Source organism: Salvelinus fontinalis, chromosome 14 (genome assembly GCF_029448725.1).
Source record: "Salvelinus fontinalis isolate EN_2023a chromosome 14, ASM2944872v1, whole genome shotgun sequence".
NCBI classification, from domain to species: Eukaryota; Metazoa; Chordata; class Actinopteri; order Salmoniformes; family Salmonidae; genus Salvelinus; species Salvelinus fontinalis.
This window is the reverse complement of record NC_074678.1, coordinates 46387786-46412965: the sequence shown is the minus strand read 5'-3', so window position 1 is coordinate 46412965 and position 25180 is coordinate 46387786. Positions and strand designations below refer to the sequence as shown.

The 25180-nt window shown below is 42.5% G+C and overlaps 2 protein-coding genes across 3 annotated transcripts in view; both read left to right on the top strand.

Annotated features, from left to right (window-relative positions):
* Positions 1-25180, top strand: part of LOC129811003 (rab GTPase-activating protein 1-like) — a 164643-nt gene that overhangs the window by 70487 nt on the left and 68976 nt on the right. The window lies entirely within an intron of this gene.
* On the top strand, positions 3027-13661 carry LOC129811005 (G-protein coupled receptor 52-like). The gene has a single exon (XM_055862081.1). The coding sequence runs from the start codon at positions 5609-5611 to the stop codon at positions 6725-6727; it is 1119 nt and encodes a 372-aa protein (XP_055718056.1). The 5' UTR covers positions 3027-5608; the 3' UTR covers positions 6728-13661.

The following is a 25180-nucleotide window of genomic DNA, read 5'->3' as shown; positions in this document are numbered from 1 at the left end:
CTTTCAGTTTTATTCAAATGTTGCCATCCATTCACGGTTTCTGTTTTGGGAAGGTTTAAATAGTCATTGTGGGTACTCGGATGCACTTGCTAATAAATTCGCTCACAGAGTCAGCGTATATGTCAATGTTGTTGTCTGAGGCTATCCGGAACGTATCCCAGTTCACATGATCGAAGCAATCTTGAAGCATGGAATCCGATTGGTCAGACCAGCATTGGATAGACCTGAGCATGGGCGTTTCCTGTTTTAGTTTCTGCCTATAGGATGGGACCAACAAAAAGGAGTCATGGTCAAATTTGCCAAAGGGAAGGCGGGGGAGGGCTTTGTATGCATCATGGAAGTTAGAGTAGCAATGGTCCAGAATGCTACCAGCTCGTGTTGCGCATTCGATATTCTGATAGAATTTAGGAGTATTGTTCTCAGATTAGCTTTGTTAAAATCCCAAGCTACAATAAATGCAGCCTCAGGATATATGGTTTCCAGTTTACATAGAGTAAACAGCATTCTCTCACAGGTGTTCCTTTTATCTAGGTGTGAAAGGGCAGTGTAGAGTGCAATAGAGATTGCGTCATCTGTGGACCTGTTGGGGCGGTATGTGAATTGTAGTGAGTCTTGTGTTTTTGGGATGATGTTGTGAGCCATAACCAGCCTTTCAAACCACTTCATGGCCACAGACGTGAGTGCTACGGGGCGGTAGTCATTTAGGTAGGTTACCTTGGCGTTCTTGGGCACAGGGACTATGGTGGTCTGCTTGAAACACAGATTAGTGTCCCGCTCTAGATTTTAGCTCAGTGCAGAATGTTGCCTGTAATCCATGGCTTCTGTTTGGGATATGTACATATGGACACTGTGTGGATGACATCGTTGATGCACTTTTTGATGAAGCTGGTGACTGATGCCATCGAATGAATCCCGGAACATATTCTAGTCTGTGCTATTAAGGCTGTAGCTTGACATCCTCGTCATCAGACCACTTCTGTATTGAGCGAGTCACTGGTACTTCCTGCTTGAGTTTCTTTTCTTGTAAGCAGGAATCAGGAGGATAGAATTAGGGTCAGATTTGCCAAATGGAGGGTGAGGGAGAGATTTGTAAGGGTCTCTGTTTGTGGAGTTTTTCTTTCTGGTTGTACATGTAACATGCTGGTAGAAATGAGGTAAAACGGATTTAAGTTTTCCTGCATTAAAGCCCCCAGCCACTAGGAGCGCCACTTCTGGGTGAGTATTCTCTTGTTTGCTTATGGCCTTATACAAACACACTGTCACACAGACACACTGTCACTCTTAACATATGCTGCTACTTCTCTGTGTATTATGTTTATTTACACATTTGCACACACTGTATATAGACTTTCTTTTTTTCTATTGTGTTATTGACTGAACGCTTGTTTATTCCGTGTGTAACTCTCCCGTTCCCGAGGGCAAAAAGGGGGTGTGTTTGTGTTGTTGTTTGTGTCGCACTGCTTTGCTTTATCTTGGCCAGGTCGCAGTTGTAAATGAGAACTTGTTCTCAACTGGCCTACCTGGTTAAATAAAGGTGAAATTTTACATTTTAACCCTACTCACATGTAAATACTGAATTATCTCAACTACCTGGTACACCTGCACATTGACTCGGTACTGTTGCTCCTTGTATATAGCCTCGTTATTGTTTTGTGTTACTATTTCCTTTTTTATTTTGCAAATGTTTGTGTTTGTTCTTAACAATGCACGGTTGGGAATGGGCTCGTAAGTAAGCATTTCACTGTTAAGTCTACACCTGTTGTATTCGTCGCATGTGACCAATAAAATTAGATTCGATTGATTTGAATTAGATATCTGTTCATGTTTAATTACTGAACCTACCTTTTACGTAGTCCTTTTGATTCCTAACATAAGGCTTCTACAAGTAAGCATCACTGCTGAGGTCTTTTTTTAGATTTGAGTTCCACAATATAATATAACCAGTTGATAATACGGTTTCAGTTAATGAATCTTAAATGGCACTTGTTTTTTTATTGACTGAATAGACACTGAGTGGACAAAACATTAGGAACAGGTTTTTAATGTTGAGTTGCACCCCCTTTTGCCCTCGGAACAGCCTCAATTTGTCGTGGCATGTACTTTACAAGGTGTTGATACACACAGGAAACTGTTGAGTGTGAAAAACCCAGCAGCGTTCTTGACACACTCAAACCAGTGCGCCTGGCACCTACTATCATACCCCGTTCGAAGTCACTTAAATCTTTTGTCTTGCCAATTCACCCTCTGAATGGTACACACACACAATCCATGTCTCAATTGTCTCGATGCTTAAAAATCCTTCTTTAACCTGCCTCCTCCCATTCATCTACACTGATTTGTGTATTTATCATGCGACGTCAATAAGGGATCATACTTTTCACCTTGATTCTCCTTCTCAGTCTGTCATGGAAAGAGCAGGTGTTCCTAATGTTTTGTACACTCTATATTGGGCAATTTAGCCATTAGGATTTGTTATCTGTAATGGTTGTAGCAAATTAAGCATTGTTGCTTGCTCACTGTTGGCATAGATAAGTACACACATTACTTTCCCATTCGAGTACTCGAAGGAAAATAAAGCATGCGAGTACATGAACAGTCCAAAATGTTCAAATGCCCATCCCTAATTCTCTGCAGCCTTTGTAGAGAGCATATGGTAATTTTTAATTCAAATCTCCTTTTCACATAACGCCTATTGTGAAGCATTCGCACTGGGGCGACCTTGACTTCTTCTCCCGTGTGCCGCACCAGGTTTGTTTTTGTAATGCGTTGATATTTATACTCGTATTGAGCAGCTCGAAACTAATCTCCCCGCTCTCAGGCCCACTTACCTCCGGCTCTCTTTGACTGTTAGTCAGTGTTGGTGTGAGCTACTGTACACTACAATGGCCTGGCCCTTATTTACCCAGCTGTAACAAAGAGCCCGGACAGGGGCCTGCCTGCTTGTCCCAACACAGTAGCCATAGTGGCTGGGATCAAAAGACTCAGAGGGGGTGGGACAGGGAAGGGGATTACTACCGTTGTTTTTACAGCCCTCCCTTTTTTCTCTCTCTCTCTCTGTGAAATAATTATTAACGTACAGTAGCCTTCTGGTTGTGACCGTTTTTCACCAGTAGTCCAAAAGGTGAAGGACATCGGGTTATCCACTTCACCATGCCACTTTCTCGTCTGTTCTTATCTTCTTGGGAAACTCTGTGTTCAGTTGTCTAGAGCTTACGCAAATAGCTTTAAAAGCGTAGCTTTCTTGTGTATCCTAGTGTTTTCATTATTGTAGCGGTTAGTTGAGCCTGAACTCTGCAATGGTATACAGACCATCTACCTCTGAAACTGACCTCCTGCCTCCTCAATTTTCTGCCGCTTGTTACACTGTCTGCCAGTGAAGGATGATCCCAACTAACTGAAATGCCTGGCAACTGTAACTAAGGGGCAGGCATGGCTGGGCTTGGTCATTGGTCGGAGCAACGGACTGGGGGCAGAGAGTCAGAGGGAAAGCCATATTGGGGGAGGGAGCTAGTTAATAGAAAATGGACTGATAGATTAGCCTAGTGATTTCAGTTTAGGGAACTATCCAAATGTAGCTCTAAAAACAAGAGGAGAGACATTAGAGGAGCGAAAGAGTATTGTGGCTGGGTTGTGAAAGGACCTCAGGTGCAGCCCAAATGGGAGGGGGTAGAGAGAGAGAGAGAGAGATCGGGTGTATCAGAGGGAGGGGTAGAGCACGGTTCAGAGGGAACGGGAGAGTGAGAGCGAGCATGTGTGTGTGCGTGCAGGGTAAAGATAGTGAGCGGGAGAACGAGAACGAGAGCGAAGGGAAAAGGAACTGTAAGCCAGTCACAGCATCTCTTTCCCACTGCACCAGTTGGTGAGGGACAGCTCCTCTCTTCAAAAGGTTCCTATTTATTTATTTTGTGCTTCACTCCAGGACTGCTTTGCTGAATGAAATTGTATTTCTGCCTCTTCGGTTATTCGTTTGGCGACAGCTTAGTTCGGCTGGGGGAATGGAAATAAGAGGAGACGCACACAGAGGACGGCATTGAAACTGGAACTCTCTGTACCGGTGGAGTCGTTTCTCTTTTGCTGTGGCTTGGTTTTTGTAACAAGGAGCAGACGTACTGAGTGGAAGAAAGAGTCAAAAGTCCAGACAGCCGTGCCTCCCCTGAAACAAAAAAAAAAACGTATTTGAATGGAACGGCATGTATAAGTAATAATATCATTAATGGAAACAAGCGCTTAATAAGAGGCGAGGCTGACGTAAAGAGCTTTCACCCTAGGCTGTAATCAAGCAGAATGCAGATTGATCCCACATCCATCGCAGCCGGCGCCCTGAACAGAATTTCTAAGGAGACACAGTCCGAGGAGCTCTGAGACACCCAGATGTCTTCTAACGGCTCCAGTATCTATTGATCCGATTGTTTGAGACTCCTGACAACTCCTACATTCTTTGCCTGAAAAATCCTCTTTTACAACCAGCTTTTGCCTCTCATAACCTGGAGGACGAAAGTTTCAGAAAAGTGCGTGGATTGGGATTCCCGAGACCAAAGCCAGATTTGTGGCTACACACACACATACACACATAACAGGGTCCAGATTATTCTGCGCCTCCTTTGGCTTCTCTCTGATTGGGGAACATTGTAAACATAATTCCCCCAGCGCTCTGTGGAACGAGAGCTGTGACATTAACCACCGCAGAGAGCCCTGTGTTTGTCTAGCGTGTCTGTGTTTTATTCGGACAATAGCGGGGCGTACATGGTGTCCAGACACTGACCACGGGACCACTCACTACCCCAAAATAAGAGGATGTGCATACTACAAGACTGAGAAACAGTTGCTGCTTGTCTAACAGCATTTTGGAACTTTAGAGAGGACTTGAGGTATGAACCAACACAATGGCTAACGTGGATGTAATTACTCGTATGAATTTGGGGTTTTCCCAGCGGATCTTTCTCTGTGACAGTAAACAAGCTATCTGAAAGTCAAAATTATACCGACACGCTAAATGTTTTAATACTATTTTCTCTTATTTATAGTCTCAAAATAGGAGTCACATGCTCCCTGTCTTATTTAATCTGCAGTAGGATCTGCACCAGAGCGCCCTGCCTGCCTGCCTCATGTTTCTCCCCCACATGCCGACTACCCTGCACCTCCTGTGCTTTTTGCCCTTGTGAGGACAACACCTGCTCTCCGCCCCCAGTCTCCCAGTGGCAGCCCTCTTATGAATCAGGAGATGTGGCCGCAGACTGTCAGGGAGAGCAATGGGGATCCCTGCCGCCGGGATAAATGCCTGGCATAGCACCGGCAGACCTTTTTCTGTTTTTGGAGGAAATATATATATTTTTTCGACAATTATCCCACTGCCTCTAAGCATGACTGATCGAAAAAGTAGAGCCGAGTCGGCAGTCCTGCTTTCCTATGGCCTGTATTGATTTTCGTCAGTCAGTGTTCATTTGATTGAGACCCAGCTATGTGAGAGCCGAGGTGAAGGAGCGAGCGAGAGAGGCTAGAACTCCCATTTGCTGAGGGAGGCTACAGGCAGACAGGTCTCCAGTTACAGTCCATCTGCATCGTGGTTGGCACAGCACAAACCTGACCCACCTGGACCGCGCCCAGAACAATGAACCAGTCAGCGTTGACGACAGACCTGGTTCCCACTGCCAACAGCAGCCTGGTGGGCCCAGACCCCAACCACTCCTGTCCCCTGGGCTGGGGCCAGAATGAGGGTCTGGAGGCCTGTGTCTTGGAGACTGCGGTCATCGTTCTGCTCACGGTGCTCATCATTGCCGGGAACCTGACGGTGATCTTCGTGTTCCACTGCGCCCCCCTGCTGCACCACTATACCACCAGCTACTTCATCCAGACTATGGCCTACGCCGACCTGCTGGTGGGCCTCAGCTGCCTGGTGCCCACCCTGTCCCTGCTGCACTACCCGGCCAGCGTCCAGGAGCCCATCACCTGCCAGGTCTTCAGCTATGTCATCTCGGTGCTCAAGAGCGTCTCAATGGCCTGTCTGGCCTGCATCAGCGTGGATCGCTACCTGGCCATCACCAAACCCCTGTCCTACAACCAGCTGGTGACGCCGTGCCGGCTCCGCGGTTGCATTGCCCTCATCTGGGTCTACTCCAGCCTGGTCTTTCTGCCCTCTTTCTTTGGCTGGGGAAAGCCGGGTTACCACGGGGACATCTTTGAGTGGTGCGCCCACTCCTGGCCCACCTCGGCGCTCTTCACAGGCTTTGTGGTATGCCTACTGTACGCGCCCGCGGCCCTGGTAGTCTGCTTCACCTACTTCCACATCTTCCGCATCTGCCAGCAGCACAACCGGGAGATCAGTGAGAGGCGGGCACGCTTCCCCAGCCAGGAGATGGAGGCTGGGGAGGGTGGTGGCAGTGGCAGCGGCGGGGGGAACCACGCAGGTCAAGGGCCTGACAGGCGCTACGCCATGGTGCTATTCCGCATCACCAGCGTCTTCTACATGCTTTGGCTGCCCTACATAATCTATTTCCTGTTGGAGAGCTCCCACGTGCTGGACAGTCCCGCCCTGTCCTTTGTAACAACCTGGTTGGCCATCAGCAACAGCTTCTGCAACTGCGTCATCTACAGCCTGTCCAACAGTGTGTTCCGCCTGGGCATGCGCCGCCTCTCGCAGACACTCTGTTCCTTCAGCCACTGTGCTGCCGACGACAGGGACTTTGGCGAACCCAAACCAAGGAAGAGGCCAAAGTCCTGCTCCATCTGAGGCGTTGGAGGCTATTGTTAGAAAAGCAGTGAATTTCAAAGGTTACATCTTTACAAAGCTGCTGAACATTTATTTGACAGGGCTGTCCCAAAGAGAGAGAATTTAGGCTCTGACGGTTTGTTTTGAAGGATACCAATGACTTTTGCCACAGTCATGCCAAGCCATGATTTACAGGCAAACGTTAGTTTGCTGAGGGAGGCTAGTAAATGGATGAGAGATTGGTACTACATTTTGGCTTTAAACCTGTGTAGTGGAGTTTAGCTGGTAACCTACTGTATGTGCATCCTTATGTAAAACCTAATTTGACCATGGTTCTCAGGCTTTAATGTTACATTTTTTTGTTCCTCCACAGTCGGGTAAAGTGCTTGTAAAAATACAAAGTTAGAGGTCCTCAAAATGGATAAACACTTTCCTCAAACATTGATGGTGACCTCATGATTTAAGCATCTCTGATTTCAAGGTAATGTGGACTAAAGTGTATTGAATTGAAATACCAATATTGGACTGCTACTATAGGTCTGTGTTCTTGGTGGGCACTCAAAGGCCGAATTAGCATAGACAACATCAACATGTAATCTGCATTTGCATACACTCCCTTTTAGGAGTTGACATAGGGTGTGTGTGTAGCAAATGGCTGACTATTCACTTACTGTACATGTTTCTTGACAATGGTGTAAATAACAGCAGATGGGCTAGTGGCCTTGACCTGTTATGACAAACAAAAGTTTTGTGGTGTTTGCAGAAGGTCTGTTAGCAAGCAGTCCGAGTGTTCAAAGACTTTCGGTCAGTCCTAAACAGAGAAATGGGGCACTCAATTTGACGAGTTACTCAATCTCCTAAAATAAAAAACACGCACACACTGATGATTTAGTTTTATTAGATATTTCTATATTTATGTGTACTATTTTTTTATTTTATTTTTTATCTTTGTCAATGCTTCCTATACAGTAGCTGTTTAGGATGCAGAACGAGGGATTGGTTCTGTCTACTAGTGCATACATCTCTCTCTTAATCCTTGGTTGAGTTCCGAAAAATCTGCTTCACTCTACTTAAGGATCAGCGTCATATGTATGACTCTGTTCCCTCTGCTTTTCCACGCTAAGTGCAGAGACTGTTCCCTTTTTAGGGCCTTATTGTACAAAATACAGTGGGCATGTGCAGTAAATGCACCATGAAGACTGCCTTTCATTATGTATTATACTGTTTGATACAGCGCAGGTGAAGTCATTCCAAGTTTTTCTTGTACATTCCCAGAATGCTCCGTTTTTATAGATAATGTAGAAAAATACATGAAGTGCATATTTTCAGTGATACCCAAGACTATTGTGAAATCCCTCTCTATTCTTATGGTGTAGGCCATCTGAAGTTAGACCTGTGTTGTCAGTGTATATTTGACCGTGTGAAAAACCAGCAACACAGCTAACCGAACTGTCGATATCATGACTGTTTTTGTTCAACATTATGCTACTTATTAACCTGTGTAGTCATTCCCCGCTTTCCATTACAGATTGTTCTGTATATGTGCCTAAAGATATATTTTTGGGGAAAGATATCAGAGATTTACTTTCTGTTCATCTATACAGTTACAAGGACATAGTCCTGGCTGCATGCCATTGCGTTTTGTAACGTGACCTTCATTTGACTTGACTTGAGATCCATCATGCTTACATTTGCCGATACAGTTGGACCATCTCGTTTCAGCACCTTTCATGAGCTTATGATGAGGTCAGAAGCTTTTCTATTTGTAGCGTGATTCATTATCATTTTAGGGGGCATATATAATAATGAATTCTGCCACAAAATACTTCAAAAACGTACCCAATGGTTGCTCGATGTCTATGAGATGACATCTTCACATTACTGTATTTTATTTATTTTATCTTGTGTGAGGTGCATTTTTTTTATTTCTTATCAAATGGACCATATACAGTGGGGTCTGAAATTATTGCCACCCTTGATAAAGATGAGCAAAAATGACTATAAAATTAATAATTCAAATACTGAGCAATATTGGATGCTCAACAAAAATGCGGAAAATATATTATTTTATAAGACTGAGATGTCCATTACAAAAGTTGATTTAGTGGCAAATTATTTATTTATGGGGATTTTGATGTGTGCTTGGGGTTATTGTGTTGCTCGAAGATCTACTTGCGGCCAAGTTTCAGCCTCCTGACAGAGGCAATTAGGTTTTTTGCCAAAATGTCATGGTGCCGGGTGATGTTCATGATGATGTTGACCTTAACAAGGGCCCCAGGACCAGTGAAAGCAAAATAGACCCATAACATCAAAGATCCACCACCATATTTTACAGTAGGTAGTGCTGAGTGATTTAGTGCTTTTTGAGGTCGGTTGTGTTTCAATTATTTAAAAAAGTCATCACAGTTTTCAAATATTTTTTTTTGACAAATGCACAATGCATTGTGGGTTGAATGCTGTAACAAAACAGAATAAAACAAAAGTCCCATGATGGTAGTGACTGCCCGTTACTGCTTATCACTTATTAACCATTTTATTCAAATTACTTTAATAAAATATTTCAGTTGTTGTGTATATTACATTTGTTTTATTTGTTGACTTTATTATTTCATTCCAAGTCATCATCTCATCTCTAGAGCTGCTGCCTGACAAATCACTATTTTAATTGTAATTCAAATTAAACAAGGCATACTTTTTATGACTGCTGAATACCAACTATCAATCACTTAGATCGTGTATTTTCAGGGAGATACATGCATCTTTCCCTCTTGATCGCACGTTCTGTGTTCACCCCATCTCCGTGTCTGCTCCACATAGACCGGACAAGTAGGCACGCACGAAATTGATTATGGCCATTGTAGTTAATTACCACGTTTAAACTATGTAGAATATTTGCCTGTTTGAAACTACAAATCCATACTACATCGTAGACTTCGGTCTTAATCTGATTTACCTCTAAAGCAACTGTACATTGCGCTCACAGAAAAAAAACGGAACAAAATGGAATTCAAATAATTGAACAGACGTTGGTCAATTAGTTGTTTAGAAAATGAAATATAATCAACATTTTGGTTAATCGCGCAGCATATTAGTTATAGGGTTCTTTTCTGCTTATGCATTCTCATTTCGACACCAAACCCACCACTGGTGTGCGAGGTCAAAGAGCGATATTTATCTGACCAAAGCACTGGTTCCAATCCAACTGCCAATGCCATTTAGCAAACGTTTTAGCAGGCGTTTTACATTTGTTGGATGACATGAAAATAGAGCTCTTTGGCCACGCTCACCAGTGGTGGGTTTGGCGTCTAAATGAGAATGCATAAGCAGAAAATAACTCCATACCTACTGTAAAATATGGGGGTGGATCTTTGATGTTATTGGGCTGTTTTGCTTCCAGTGGTCCTGGGGCCCTTGTTAAGGTCAACGACAGGATCCAGAAATTTGACCGCAAATGGATCTTCCAGCAAGACAATAACCACAGGCACACATCAAAATCCACAAAGAAATGTTTAATTGGCCTCAAAATCAACATTTTGCAATGGCCATTTGTGTCTCCATACTTGAACCCCATTGAAAACCTTTTTTTGTTTGAATTGAAGATGGCAGTCAATAAGTGCAGGCAAAGGATATCAAGGATCTGGAAAGATGGTGTGTGGAGGAATGGGTTAAGATCCCCATCTAATTTCCCCATTTACATTTTTATTTATTTATACAATGTACAGTAGCTCAGTCATTTTGCTCTTTATCAAAGGTGTCAATCATTTCACACCCCACTATATGAACACACTGATACAGTATGAATACAACTGCATTATCAAAACTTAATCAACTACCCCCCCCATTATTAGATATTTGAATCACTTAACCCATAAGAGTTTGAGCCCTGTGTCTAAGCCAAGGGAGGGGGTTCTACTAAGCTATATGTAATTGCTTTAAGGTCATACCAAGGATCATTTTGTTACTTGATTTTGAATTTTAAGACCCCTTGAAGTAGCAAAACAAATATTTACAAATTATTTGATGAAAATGGGTTCTTGGCCTCACTGCTGTTACCCCATACAAACGCATTGAATAACCGATTACAAGGACGTAACAACTACATGGAACGACAGATACTCCCCCAAGAAAATCTTATGGAAGTTTGTTCTGAAGTGTCTGTCCTATATCTGAGATTATATACATATATATATACTTAAAAAAAAAAAAATATTTAACTAGGCAAGTCAGTTAAGAACAAATTCTTATTTACAATGAAGGCCTAGGAACAGTGGGTTAACTGCCTTGTTCAGGGGCAGAATGACAGATTTTTACCTTGTCAGCTCGAGGATTCGATCTAGCAACCGTTCGGTTACTGGCACAACGCTCTAACCACTAGGCTACCCGCTACCCCAAAATATATAAGAAAGATCAGAATGTATTTAACCCCTTATTTCTGTCACTAAACAGTCTCCATATATACTTCCATTTAAAAATAAATCTGCGGTACCGGGTGACTTTCAGACAAGTCTTGTGAGGCCTAGAGCAAAACCGACACGTAAGTGTTCGTGAGAGACCTTTCCACAGTTGTAGCCCAAACTGTTCGGATGCTACAGACAGAAGTTGGCAGGTTGGCTGTACCGACTTCAGACGAGTCCTAAGATGCTTGTGGGGGTCGTAAATGGAGAACACCATTATATTCATGAGACTCTTATTTCCAAAGAGGGGTCATAATAGTTGTTAGGCCAAACCGTTTTGTGAGAAGACTGATTTTCGGTCTGATGGTCTGACAAAAACCGCTCTAGCTCTGTCACCTTTCACCGCAGATGTGGAAGTGCAACGTAGGCGGTTGCGGTGGATTGAGATACAAAAAATATATGATGGATTTTTATGGGGATTTTTGTATTATACTAATTAGATTTACGTGGGGGTGCGAACTTAAGGGGTTAAGAAATCTACTGTCATAGAGCTGGGACGATAAACAGAAAATCACCTACATTGCCTTCCTCTTACCGAAGCATTTTGCTTACGTTGGTAATTTTCGGTGATTTTTGCCACACAACGTTCCTGTAGATTGTTGTTAAACCATTTCCCCCCCAACAGTAATAGCCTATGCATTATGTTGATTCCTGCAATGAAAGTACAGTATCTAGTTATCCCGGTTTTGCTGCCGGCTGCTCTCGTTCCCTCTTGGCGCTGTGTGCACGGAGGAGGCAGAGATGCATTCTGAGAAGCACAATCATTATGACCGTTGCTCAAAGTGCTGTTCTAGTTACAGAGAGGAGAGTTGCAGCTTTCTGTGAGTGTATATCATTTATTTCTCACCAAATATCGAGTTCACGGCATCACTTTACAACCGGAGTGGGGTGTAACGTTAGTTAATATGATTTGGACGCACCCGGGTAGCAGAGCCGAGCAAAGCATGCCATTTACAGCGCATAGGCCTACGTCAATTAGCCTAGGCCTAGCACTGGAACGTGGGACATTGGGACATTAGGACACTAGGACATTAGCCTACATTTACTGATAGCCATGTAGGCTAATTGATTAATCTATCTAGCAACAATATCATAGTTAGAGTTAGCAATCTAACTAGGTGTTTTGAGTCAAAACAAAAAATCTCATTGTGGATCCTATTTTGACAGGTTGAACATCAAAATATCAATCATGCAAGTCATGGATATGTTAGATGACGTCCCGTACCTTTTGAATCATAGGCTATCATCTCAGTTATCTTACCTGGCCTGCTGCTAATGTAAAGTAACTGGCCATTGGGAAAAAACGATATTGTTGTATTTGTTATTGAGCAAAATAGTTACATTTATCACAATTACTTTTCGTCCATATCGCCCAGCTGTAGTACCTCCCCCAAAAATAATTTAGCGTAATTTATCGCTGATTTTATTGTTATTGCAAATGTTTATATATATATTTATCGTGATTATGGATGTTTTTCCATATCGCCCAGCTCTACATCATGCTATTTAAGGAATTAACACCCAAATTGTTATTTTAATTGACTTGGATTCTCTAGAATTTCCCCCAGATGACTTTGTCTTCACAATAAAGCAAATCACTTGTGGTCAAGAGAATACAACAAACATTGTGAGATCTTTTGTGATATATGGTGAATCAATATTGTTGACAAGCTAAATTCTATCTAGCTATTGCTTTACAGTAAATCTTGTACTGATGGTTTCATGAGAGTTAATTGATTCCACACCACAGTAACACTAGTGGAATGTAGTTTCATTCTAACAAGCAAGTTATTGTACTTATTGATAATGTACCACTTTAACTCAACTTTTTGTATTTAGAAAAACAGTTTGTGGTTACTGTTATACAATTATATTGACACGGCAAATCAGTGTTTCCCAATTAATTTAGTTTTCATGAAGTGTTACCCAATTAATTCAGTTTCTTCTCTGCCAGTAGTTTTTTATACCCATGAGCCACTGAATAGACTATTCACCTTTCCATGTGTATTGTAATGACCAAACTAGTTTTGAATTTCTTTCTGATGTGAAGGAAATACAAAAAAAACTGTCAAAAACAACTGATTTAAAGTGCATTCATTAGGGTGTTGTATCTTAAAGATTTGATTAATACAGTACAAAGTCTATTTATTTTATTATTTCAAAATGGATACGCTACTTGTTAAATAGGAGTATGTATAGTGTGTCTGTCGGTTTTACCCTGCTGTACATATGTGTTCAGGCAACAACAAAAAAAACACAAAACAAATCTTATGACAAAATCTCGACCAGTGATGACTCATACCTTTGTGTTAATTCAACTAGGCTGCTGTAGCTATATGAAGTAAGATGTTTTTGATTAGAAGACAAATCGAGAAATTACACAGTATCTATTTTTTTATTTCTGAGATTTTGTCAAAGGCTGTGGTTTTGCTGTTGATGCCAATCCAATAAAACTGAAAAAGAATGGGATAAATAAAATCCAGAAATGTTGCCTCTTTGAACACTGCCTTGAGTTCTTGATGTGTCTATTAAGATTTTACTGGTGGTGGGTTTGACTGTACTTTTGTTAAGTGATTTAAAAGCAGGCAATGATTGAAAGGCTGATTCGCCTGGCCAGTTTCTGGGATACAGTACCAGTCAAACGTCTGGACATACCTACTCATTCCAGGGTTTTCTTTATTTTTTAAATATTTTTTCTACATTGTAGAATAATAGTGAAGACATCAAAAATATGAAATAACACGTATGGAATCAAGTACTAACCAAAAAAGTGTTAAACCAATTCAAATTGAATATTTGAGATTCTTCAAAGTAGCCACCCTTTGCCTTGATCACAGCTTTGCACACTCTTGGCATCCTCTCAACCAGGTAGTCACCTGGAATGCATTTCAATTAACTTCTTGAGAATACAGGGGGTGCTGTTTCGCATTAGCATAATTGCCTCTACAGACTAAACTGCCTCTTATTCAATTATTGCTGTTACTATATGCATATAACCATATAGCATTGGATAGAAAACAAGCTATGGTTTCTAAAACCGTTCCAATTGAGTCTCTGAGTCAAACACAGGTCATTTCACAGCACTTTCCCTGAGCCAGAAAAAGATTGCAAGATGTGTATGCTCGCTTCAAAGCTCTGCCTATATATGGTCACGCGACCTATGACCCGAATGACACTTCCTTCTTCTTCCTCTGGGTGTCTGGAAGACGTCAGAGGAGAAATTTTTTGTTTATCTTGTACTGACGTGAAATAAGACCTATTTCTTTAGCGTGACCGACAACTTCCGGTTTCTGAAATGCGCGTTTTCAGAGGTGGCATTGTCTTTTGTTATGCTGACGTTACGGATGAAAACTATCTCCGTGTCGAAGTTTGTTTGATACATGTGACCATATCACCGTAATGTATGTTTTTTCAATATAGTTTAATCAGATTATTAGAATTTTTTCGGGAGTTTTGCCGTGTTCCGTTCTTTGAGTTTTTTAACTTTGGACATGGACCGTGCCAGTCGACCAGTACCCAGGCTAAATGAAGAGGGGAAGTTGCCATTGTGAATGGATTGAACGACTCATCAGGACTAAGGACACCTTGATCAACATTCTGATGAAAGACCAGCAATAGTAAGACCCAATTTACGATGTTATTTCATATATCTGTCGTGCATGTGAACTGGTCGGGCGCGTCCAGCTGGTTTTGGCTGGCCTGGTTATGCTAATTAGCTAGTTATGCTAATTTCGCTATAAAACATTTAAAAAATCTGAAATATTGTTTGGATTCACCAGATGTTGGGCTTTCAATGTCTGTACGCTGTGTATTTTTTCTGAAATGTTTTAAGACAAGTAATTAGTTATATAACGTTGGTCTCTGTAATTGTTCTAGCTGCATCAGCACTATATCAGATTGCAGCTGCAATGTAGAACTGTGATTTATACCTGAAAAATGCACATTTAAAAAAAAAAAACTATGCTATACCATAAATATGTTATCAGACTGTCATCTTAAGAATTTTTTTGTTGGTTAGTGGCTATCAATATCTTAGTTTAGCCGAATTGGTGATAGCACCTGATGGAGTAAGAAACTGTTGGAGTAAGAAAATGGTGTCATTTTGCTAACGTGTTTAGCTAATAGATTTACATATTGTGTCTTCCCTGTAAAACATTTAAAAAATCTGAAATGGTGGTTTTATTCACAAGATCTGTGTCTTTCATTGGGTGTCTTGGACTTGTGATTTAATGATATTTAGATGCTACTATTTAATTGTGACGCTATGCTAGCGATGCTAATCAGTGTGGGGGGTGTGGGGGGTGCTCCCGGATCCGGGTTAGGTACTCTGTAGAGGTTAACAGGTGTGCCTTGTTAATTTGTGGAATTTCTTTCCTTAATGCGTTTGAGCCAATCAATTGTGTTGTGACCAGGTAGAGGTGGTATACAGAAGATATCCCTATTTGGTAAAGACCAAATCCATATTATGGCAAGAACAGCTCAAATAAGAAAAAGGAAATGAAAAGGAAATGAAAAGGAAAAGTGCAGTCGCAGAAACCATCACTCGCTATGATCAAACTGGCTCTCATGAGGACCGCCACAGGAAAGGAAGACCCAGAGTGACCTCTGCTGCAGAGGATAAGTTCATTAGAGTTAACTGCACCTCAGATTGCTTCCCAAATAAATGTAGACACATCTCAACATCAACTGTTCAGAGGAGACTGCGTGAATCAGGCCTTCATGGTCGAATTGCTGCAAAGAAACCACTACTAAAGGACACCAATAAAAAGAAGAGACTTGCTTGGGCCAAGAAACACGAGCAATAGACATTAAACCGGTGGAAATTTGTCCTTTGGTCTGATGAGTCCAAATTGGAGAATTTTGGTTCAAACCAAGACACGAGTAAGTGAATGGATGATCTCTGCATGTGTGGTTCCCACCGTGAAGCATGGAGGAGGTGTGATGGTGTGGGGGTGCTTTGCTGGTGACACTGTCTGGTATTTTTTAGAATTCAAGGCGCACCTAACCAGCATGGCAAGCACAGCATTCTACAGCGATACGCCATCCCATCTGGTTTGGCTTAGTGGGACTATCATTTGTTTTTCAACAGGACAATGACCCAAAACACACCTCCACGCTGTGTAAGGGCTACTTGACCAAGAAAGAGAGTGAGTGAGTGCTGCATCAGATGACCTGTCTTCCACAATCACCCGACCTCAACCCAATTGAGATGGTTGGGGATGAGTTGGACCACAGAGTGAAGGAACTGCAGCCAACAAGTGCTCAGCATATATGGGAACTCCTTCAAGACTGTTCAAGAAAGCATTCCAGGGGAAGCTGGTTGAGTGAATGCCAAGAGTGTGTAAAGCTGTCATCAAGGCAAAGGGTGGCTATTTGAAGAATCTAAAATCTAAAATATATTTTGATTTTGTATAACACTTTTGGTTACTACCTGATTCCATATGTGTTATTTCATAGTGTTGATGTCTTCACTATTATTCTACAATGTAAAAAATAGTACAAAAAAACTAACTTGAATGAATAGGTGTCAACTTTTGACTGGTACTGTACATCAGCAAATAACTTTTTAAGGATCAATTAATTCACATGGCGTATTTAGCATGCTAATGCTGTAACTATGTACCGTGCATTCGTAAAGTTTTCAGACCCTTTGACTTTTTCCTAATTTTGTTACGTTACAGCCTTATTCTAAATTGCATTACATTGTATTTTCCCCCTGTTCAATCTATACACAATACCCCATAATGACAAAGCAAAAACATGTTTATTTTTTTTGCAAATGTATTAAAAGTTTAATAATGAAATATCACATTTACATAAGTATTCAGGTCCTTTGCTCAGTACTTTGTTGAAGCGCCGTTGGCAGCGATTACAGCCTTGAGTCTTCTTGGGTATGACGCTACAAACTTGGCTCACCTGTATTTGGGGAGTTTCTCCCATTCTTCTCTGCAGACCCTCTCAAGCTCGGCCAGGTTGGGTGGGGGAGTGTCGCTGCACAGCTATTTTCAGGTCTCTCCAGAGATTTTAGATCGGGTTCAAGTCCGGGCTCTGGCTGGGCCACTCAAGGACTTTCAGAGACTTGTTCCGAAGCCACTCCTGCATTTTCTTGGCTGTGTGCTAAGGATCATTGTCCTGTTGGAAGGTGAACCTTCGCCCCAGTCTGTGAACCTGCTCCAGAGCGCTCAGAACTTCATCAAGGATCTATCTGTACTTTCCACTGATCATCTTTGCCTCGATCCTGACTAGTCTCCCAGTCCCTGCCACTAAAAAAGTATCCCCACAGCAAGATGCTGCCACAACAATTCTTCACCGTAGGGATGGTGCCAGGTTTTCTCCAGATGTGAAGCTTGGCATTCAGGCCAAAGAGTTCAATCTTGGTTTCATCAGACCAGAGAATCTGAGAGTCCTTTAAGTGCCTTTTGGCAAACTCCAAGTGGGCTGTCATGTGCCTTTTTACTGAGGAGTGGCTTCCGTCTGGCCACTCTACCATAAAGGCCTGATTGGGGGAGTGCTGCAGATCTGTGCCTCGACACAAATCTGTCTCAGAGCTCTACGGACAATTCCTTCGACCTCATGGCTTGGTTTTTGCTTTGACAGGCACTGTCAACTGTGGGACCTTATATAGACAGTTGTGTGCCTTTCAAAATCATGTCCAATCAATTGAATTTAACACAGGTGGACTTCAATCAAGTTGTAGAAACATCTCAAGGATGATCAATGGAAACCGGTTGCACCTGAGCTCAATTTCGAGTCTCATAGCAAAGGGTCTGAATTCATATGTAAATAAGGTATTTTCTGTTTTTTTTTCATTTATAGATTTGCAACAATTTCTACAAAACTGTTTTTGCTTTGTCATTATTGGGTATTGTGTGTATTTTGATGAGGAAAACATTTTGCTTAATCAATTTTAGAATAAGGCTGTAACGTAACAACATTTTTAAAAAGTCTAGTGGTCTGAATACTTTCCGAATGCACTGTATATCTGGTCTGTAGGGTTGTTTGTTGCCATTCATCTCCAAGGCGAACAGAGTTCATCTCTAGACCGAGGGTTAGCCGGCGTTGTATTGCACACACAGCAGTCGTGCTCTCTATCTGGGGCTGGATTTCAAAAGGTTACTGCCTGCAGCCTCTGAAAGGAAACGAGATATGTGCAGTTAGAGAGGGAAAATAATGTGACCTTTTTACCTTCATCTAATGAGCACATCAAATGTTTGTCTGATCACAGAGGTCTTTGGACTTTCGGCGGTCATGAATAAACGATGAACCAGTTCACCCTTACAACGACTTCTCTACATTTTCCCATTTACTTTTTAGTAATTTAGTGGACACTCTTATACAGAGCGACTTAGTTTGTGCATCCATTTTAAGGTAGCTAGGTAAGACTATCACAGTGATAGTAGTTGCGCCGTGCGAAAATCATAACAAGAAAGCTTAATTTGAAATGCTTTTGTGGCTCTTTTTTTGGTGTGCATGCACCGGTTAGGTGGTGTGTATCATGCGTACACAACCGGTTCCCTTCTCATTGAAGACCGCAGGGGGTTGACCGTAAAATACCTTTTTAATGGACAATGCGGGCTGAGGCTATGCAGATACTTTGCCCTTTCCTGACATTGGAGCTAATGCACACGTGTCACTGGCGCTCACACCATAGAGAGGCGCTCGCTATTTGGCAGCTCCTTCATTACAGCTTCACCTCCGCTGCTGCCGGCTAATATTTCACTGATGAAAGCTGGAGGCCAGACGCAATTTGTCTGGTGAAATCCATACATTCAACTCTTAAATCTCAGTCAAGTGGCTCACGCTCACTCTTTTCCCCTTGGCATAGGACGTTTTGATTAGCCGGGCATTTGAACCAATTCAGACGGTTTAGGGAAATGGTTTTCTATGGCTACGCTGGGTAACACATTTTTTCTTCTTTTAAATCAGTCCCTTCTCAGACTGGTGTTGAGCATGCAGAGAGCTGTGGCAGCCATTTTGACTTGCTCTCAGATGACTGTAGTTGTTACTGGTGGCATTTAGCTTTGTCCCTTTCTCTCTTTCTGACAGCCCTGCTGTGCTCGACTTTCTCTTAAATGGCAGAAAGCTGAGGAAGGAGTCTGGGTGTCTCTGGGGTGCTTGGTCGGTTGATCACCTTCAATGTTCGGTGGTGCTCGCCCTCACCTGGCTCTCGACATGGCTCAGTGGGTGGCGGTTGCTTAGCTGCTGATATAGGCTTCACACACAGCCTTCAGGAAAAAACTACACACCACACATACACGAGACACGGGGCACACACACACAGAGGGCTAAAGTTAGCAAGGTGCTGACTTGCCGGGTTGAGTTGAGGCCAACGGAGTGAAAGTTTAACTTGGTTATTATTCCATGGAGGGTGTTTTTTAGCCTATTTGTTAGATCACAGAGCTCACCTTTTTTAAGCTTTTTCTTCCAGGAGGTCACATTGTCAACTGCCCCTGTGTTTTCCTCAACATCGATATACCCGGAAGTCTGATCTTATTAGCTCGACCTCTTGCTGTGGTTTATGCTGCTCGGTTGTCTCTTCGACACATGCTGTCCCTCGCTCGCGTCAATCACATTGGAAACCTACCGGCATCCGTCTTTACTGTTGCGTTACGTGGCTGAGGTTTGTTGTGTTAAGTCAACACATTGCCATATATCAGTGTTTCTCTTAAACCATTCTTTGCCCTTTGCCTCATCCCTCCCTCTTCCGGCATATAGCTTGCTGCCAGCCTTTCATCCATATGCATGAAGCCCGAACCAAGAGGACCCGCTGAATATTCATGGGCAAACCCTCTCTATGCCGACTGTATTATGAATTCCCTTTATTATTAATCTGTGCAGCTGCAACGCTGCTGCCGAGGAGGGTCGCCTCGCCCTCCCATCAAACGCACTCCTGGTGAACCGGCAAGGACGGTGTACTCGCGAGGATGAACACCTGCACCCCTCTGAGAGGTGAGGCGGAGATGCCCTCGAATAAAAGATGAGCTATTCACACCCCTCGTCAGAGACAATGGGCCTTTTCCATGCCTCCCATACAGCTGTAATGGCTACTCTGCATAAGGGGGAGCATAAAGGGGAGCATCACCCCTCACACACACACACACACACACACACACACACACACACACACACACACACACACACACACACACACACACACACACACACACACCACCACACCCAGCCCTATGCATTTTAGATGGGGCAGCTCTGCCTCTTTTGAAAGGCTTGGAGTGTGTTTAACCAAACAGGTGCTTGACCCCTCATCCCCCCCCCCCCCCCCCCCCCAACTTTGCACAAGTGTCTTGGTGTGTGAAGGAGCAGCTAGTGGTTAACATTAGGTGACAACTGTAACGTCGGAGCCACTTCAGGGTCGTCTGTACCATCATGTCCACTTGACAAGAAGAGAAGACATCCTAACCCCAGGCACTTGTGTAGACCTGAGAGGATTGGAAAAGTGTGATCCATCTGGAGGGAATTCCACCTTACGCTGGAGCTATGCTTTTACCGAATTCCTTATACATATGCAGTCTTTCCACATCTACGCAAAGTGCCTAGGGGTAGGATCCAAGGATTCACTTGGAATTTGGGAACAGTGGTCACTCATCTCAGACCACTGTTAAAAAAACGATTGTTCACATGAAACCGTCACAGCTTCTCCTTGATTGTCTCCGCCACGCCAAACTACCGTAACCCTACGATATCTGCAAAGTCGTGGCACATTCAAAGGATCCTCCCGTGTGTGTGTGTGTGTGTGTGTACGCTAGTGTGTGTTTTTGCGTGCCGTTCCTCCCTACTGCTCCAGAGCGCTGCTGACGATGGCAGATGAATGGCCTGCGGTCTGTTGACGCTAACGTACACCGACAGCTGCCCACTCGTTGCTATTAGGCTGGTCGCATGCCTGCCTCGCCAACTAGCGCCATCTGGATGCCCGTGTGGGTTATATCAGAGATATGCGGGGGGGGTTGTGTTGGCGTGAAAGCCTACCACTATGTATACTACAAGCATGTATAATGTAGTAGATGGCGCTAGGTTACTGTTGTACCCAGCTGGGAGGTTTTTGAACAGTGTTTTTCAGTGGTGATACCCTGCGAAGTGGGGATATGACTGTTTGCGTGTCGCTGTCAGTTGTACGAGATGGAAGAAGGTTTGAAAACTGCCTGGGAAAATAGAAAGAAACAGACCTCACGAGAAAGGAGTGTTCTCATCGTTGGTTGCTGGGTTGGACTTTAACTAGTACCCTCTTTACTGTGTACTACGTAGCTTGCGGAAAGCGACAGAAAGGGATACTATACGGTAGTGGACTACTAAATGCACTATTGTGCCTAAAGCATAGGGTACTTTCCACTCTTCAAAAGTTGGATTCTGGCAAATAATGCATTTGGTCTCAAGTGTATCATCTGTCTTTTTCTGTTTTGTCTGTAAGCTCAATTGGAGAAAAATAACTTACAGAATCTCTCCCCTCTAGCACAATGCCATCTTTATGACTATATGGCTACCTCACTTATGAAAACCCATTTAGGCCAATGTTATTATTTGGGCACTGCTTGCTTAGGGGAGAAGGCCAGTGTTACAGATATGGCTCTAATGTCCATATCTTCACAATAGAGTTTTCAAAATGACTTTTTGGTGATCGTGCCGGGACATGATGATATTTCTAGCCTGATGAGATTTGTTTTGTGTTGGTGTGCACGTGAGTGTGTTTTTATATATATATAAATATATACAGTGGGGCAAAAAAGTATTTAGTCAGCCACCAATTGTGCAAGTTCTCCCACTTAAAAAGATGAGAGAGGCCTGTAATTTTCATCATAGGTACAGTACAACTATGACAGACAAAATGAGAGAAAAAAATCCAGAAAATCACATTGTAGGATTTTTTATGAATTTATTTGCAAATTATGGTGGAAAATAAGTATTTGGTCAATAACAAAAGTTTATCTCAATACTTTGTTATCCTGTCTAGGATCAGCGTGGCGCTAGCGGCACACCCCCCCCCCCCCCCCCACTGAAAGTGCCGCGAAATTCAAAAATTTTTTTTTTTTTAAATATTTAACTTTCACACATTAAAGTCCAATACAGCTAATGAAAGACACAGATCTTGTGAATCCAGTCAACATGTCCGATTTTTAAAATGTTTTACAGGGAAGACACAATATGTAAAGATGTACATCTATTACCTAAAAACACATTAGCATAATCCACCATCTTTTATTTGTCCACCAACACCAGTAGCCATCACCAATTCGGCTAAACTAAGATATTTATAGCCCCTAACCAACAAAAAAACTCATCAGATGACAGTCTGATAACATATTTATGGTATGGGATAGGTTTTGTTAGAAAAAAGTGCATATTTCAGGTAGATGGCATAGGTTACAATTGCACCCACCGTCACAAATGGAATAGAAAAACTACTTAGAGCAACGTGTTTACCTACTTACTAATCATCAAACATTTCGTAAAAATACACAGCATACACGAATCGAAAGACACAGATCCTGTGAATACAGACAATATTTCAGATTTTCTAAGTGTCTTACAGCGAAAACACAATAAATCGTTATATTAGCATAGCACATAGCACATAGCAGCCCAGCATTGATTCTAGCCAAAGTGAGCGATAAAAGTCAACATCGCCAAAAGATATTAATTTTTTCACTAACCTTCTCAGAATTCTTCCGATGACACTCCTGTAACATCATATTACACAATCCATATAGAGTTTGATCGCAAATGTTTATATTTAGCCACCAAAATCATGGTTAGACAATGTGAAATGTAGACAAGCTGGTCAGAAAAAGTCCTTGCGCCACTTAGACAGTGATCTACTCTTATACATAAATACTCATAAACGTGACTAAAAAATATAGGGTGGACAGGGATTGATAGACAATTTAATTCTTAATACAATTGCGGAATAACATTTTTTTAATTTATCCTTACTTTTCAATACAGTTTGCGCCAAGCGAAGCTACGTCAAAAAACATGGCGTCCTAAGCCACTAAAATGTTTCGACAGAAACACGATTTATCATAATAAAAATGTCCTACCTTGAGCTGTTCTTCCATCAGTATCTTGGGCAAAGGATCCTTTCTTGGGAGCAATCGTCTTTTGGTGGAAAGCTGTCCTCTTGCCATGTGGAAATGCCAACTGCGTTCGGGATGAACTGAAAAGCGTGCCCAACTATTCACATCGTTGCAAAAATAAATGTCCCAAAATCGCACTAAACGGATATAAATTGCTATAAAACGCTTTAAATTAACTACCTTATGATGTTTTTAACTCCTATAACGAGTGAAAAAATGACCGGAGAAACATAACAGGCTAAACTAACGCTTGGAACAGGAGAGGGTCGGTGTCCTCCACGCGCGTGACGCACCAAGAAAAGACTTGCTAGCTACAGGGTTTTTTGATTTATAGGGCCTGTGAACGCGCAATCGACCCCATTGGAATCGTCATCACGTAAAGGCATCCAGGGGAAGACGTAAGAAGTGTCCGTACAGTCATAGCAATAAGAGTGCCCTTTTAACTGACTTCAGAACAGTGGCCAACATTTCTGAAATCTGAATCCATGTCAGGGAAATTGCTGTAGAATGGGCTCTGTTCCACTTAGACAAAATTTCAACTCCTATAGAAACTATAGACTGTTTTCTATCCAATAATAATAATAATATGCATATTGTACGATCAAGGATTTTGTGGGAAGCCGTTTCAAAAATTACCCAATTAGCATAAATAGTCTTAACAGCGCCCCCATCCCCAACAGGTTATATACCCTTTGTTGGCAATGACAGAGGTCAAATGTTTTCTGTAAGTCTTCACAAGGTTTTCACACACTGTTGCTGGTATTTTGGCCCATTCCTCCATGCAGATCTCCTCTAGAGCAGTGATGTTTTGGGGCTGTTGCTGGGCAACACGGACTTTCAACTCCCTCCAAAGATTTTCTATGAGGTTGAGATCTGGAGACTGGCTAGACCACTCCAGGACCTTAAAATGCTTCTTACGAAGCCACTCCTTCGTTGCCCGGGCGGTGTGTTTGGGATCATTGTCATGCTGAAAGACCCAGCCACGTTTCATCTTCAATGCCCTTGCTGATGGAAGAAGGTTTTCACTAAAAATCTGACGATACATGGCCCCATTCATTCTTTCCTTTACACGGATCAGTCGTCCTGGTCCCTTTGCAGAAAAACAGCCCCAAAGCATGATGTTTCCACCCCCATGCTTCACAGTAGGTATGGTGTTCTTTGGATGCAACTCAGCATTCTTTGTCCTCCAAACATGACGAGTTGAGTTTTTACCAAAAAGTTCTATTTTGGTTTCATCTGACCATATGACATTCTCCCAATCTTCTTCTGGATCATCCAAATGCTCTCTAGCAAACTTCAGACGGGCCTGGACATGTACTGGCTTAAGCAGGGGGACACGTCTAGCACTGCAGGATTTGAGTCCTTGGCGGCGTAGTGTGTTACTGATGGTAGGCTTTGTTACTTTGGTCCCAGCTCTCTGCAGGTCATTCACTAGGTCCCCCTGTGTGGTTCTGGGATTTTTGCTCACCGTTCTTGTGATCATTTTGACCCCACAGGGTGAGATCTTGCGTGGAGCCCCAGATCGAGGGAGATTATCAGTGGTCTTGTATGTCTTCCATTTCCTAATAATACTCCCACAGTTGATTTCTTCAAACCAAGCTGCTTACCTATTGCAGATTCAGTCTTCCCAGCCTGGTGCAGGTCTACAATTTTGTTTCTGGTGTCCTTTGACGGCTCTTTGGTCTTGGCCATAGTGGAGTTTGGAGTGTGACTGTTTGAGATTGTGGATAGGTGTCTTTTATACTGATAACAAGTTCAAACAGGTGCCATTAATACAGGTAACGAGTGGAGGACAGATGAGCCTCTTAAAGAAGAAGTTACAGGTCTGTGAGAGCCAGAAATCTTGCTTGTTTGTAGGTGACCAAATACTTATTTTCCACCATAATTTGCAAATAAATTCATTAAAAATCCTACAATGTGATTTTCTGGATTTT

Bases quoted from the DNA above. Each gene is read 5' to 3' on its own strand.
- LOC129811005 (XM_055862081.1), top strand. From the start codon at position 5,609: ATGAACCAGTCAGCGTTGACGACAGACCTGGTTCCCACTGCCAACAGC.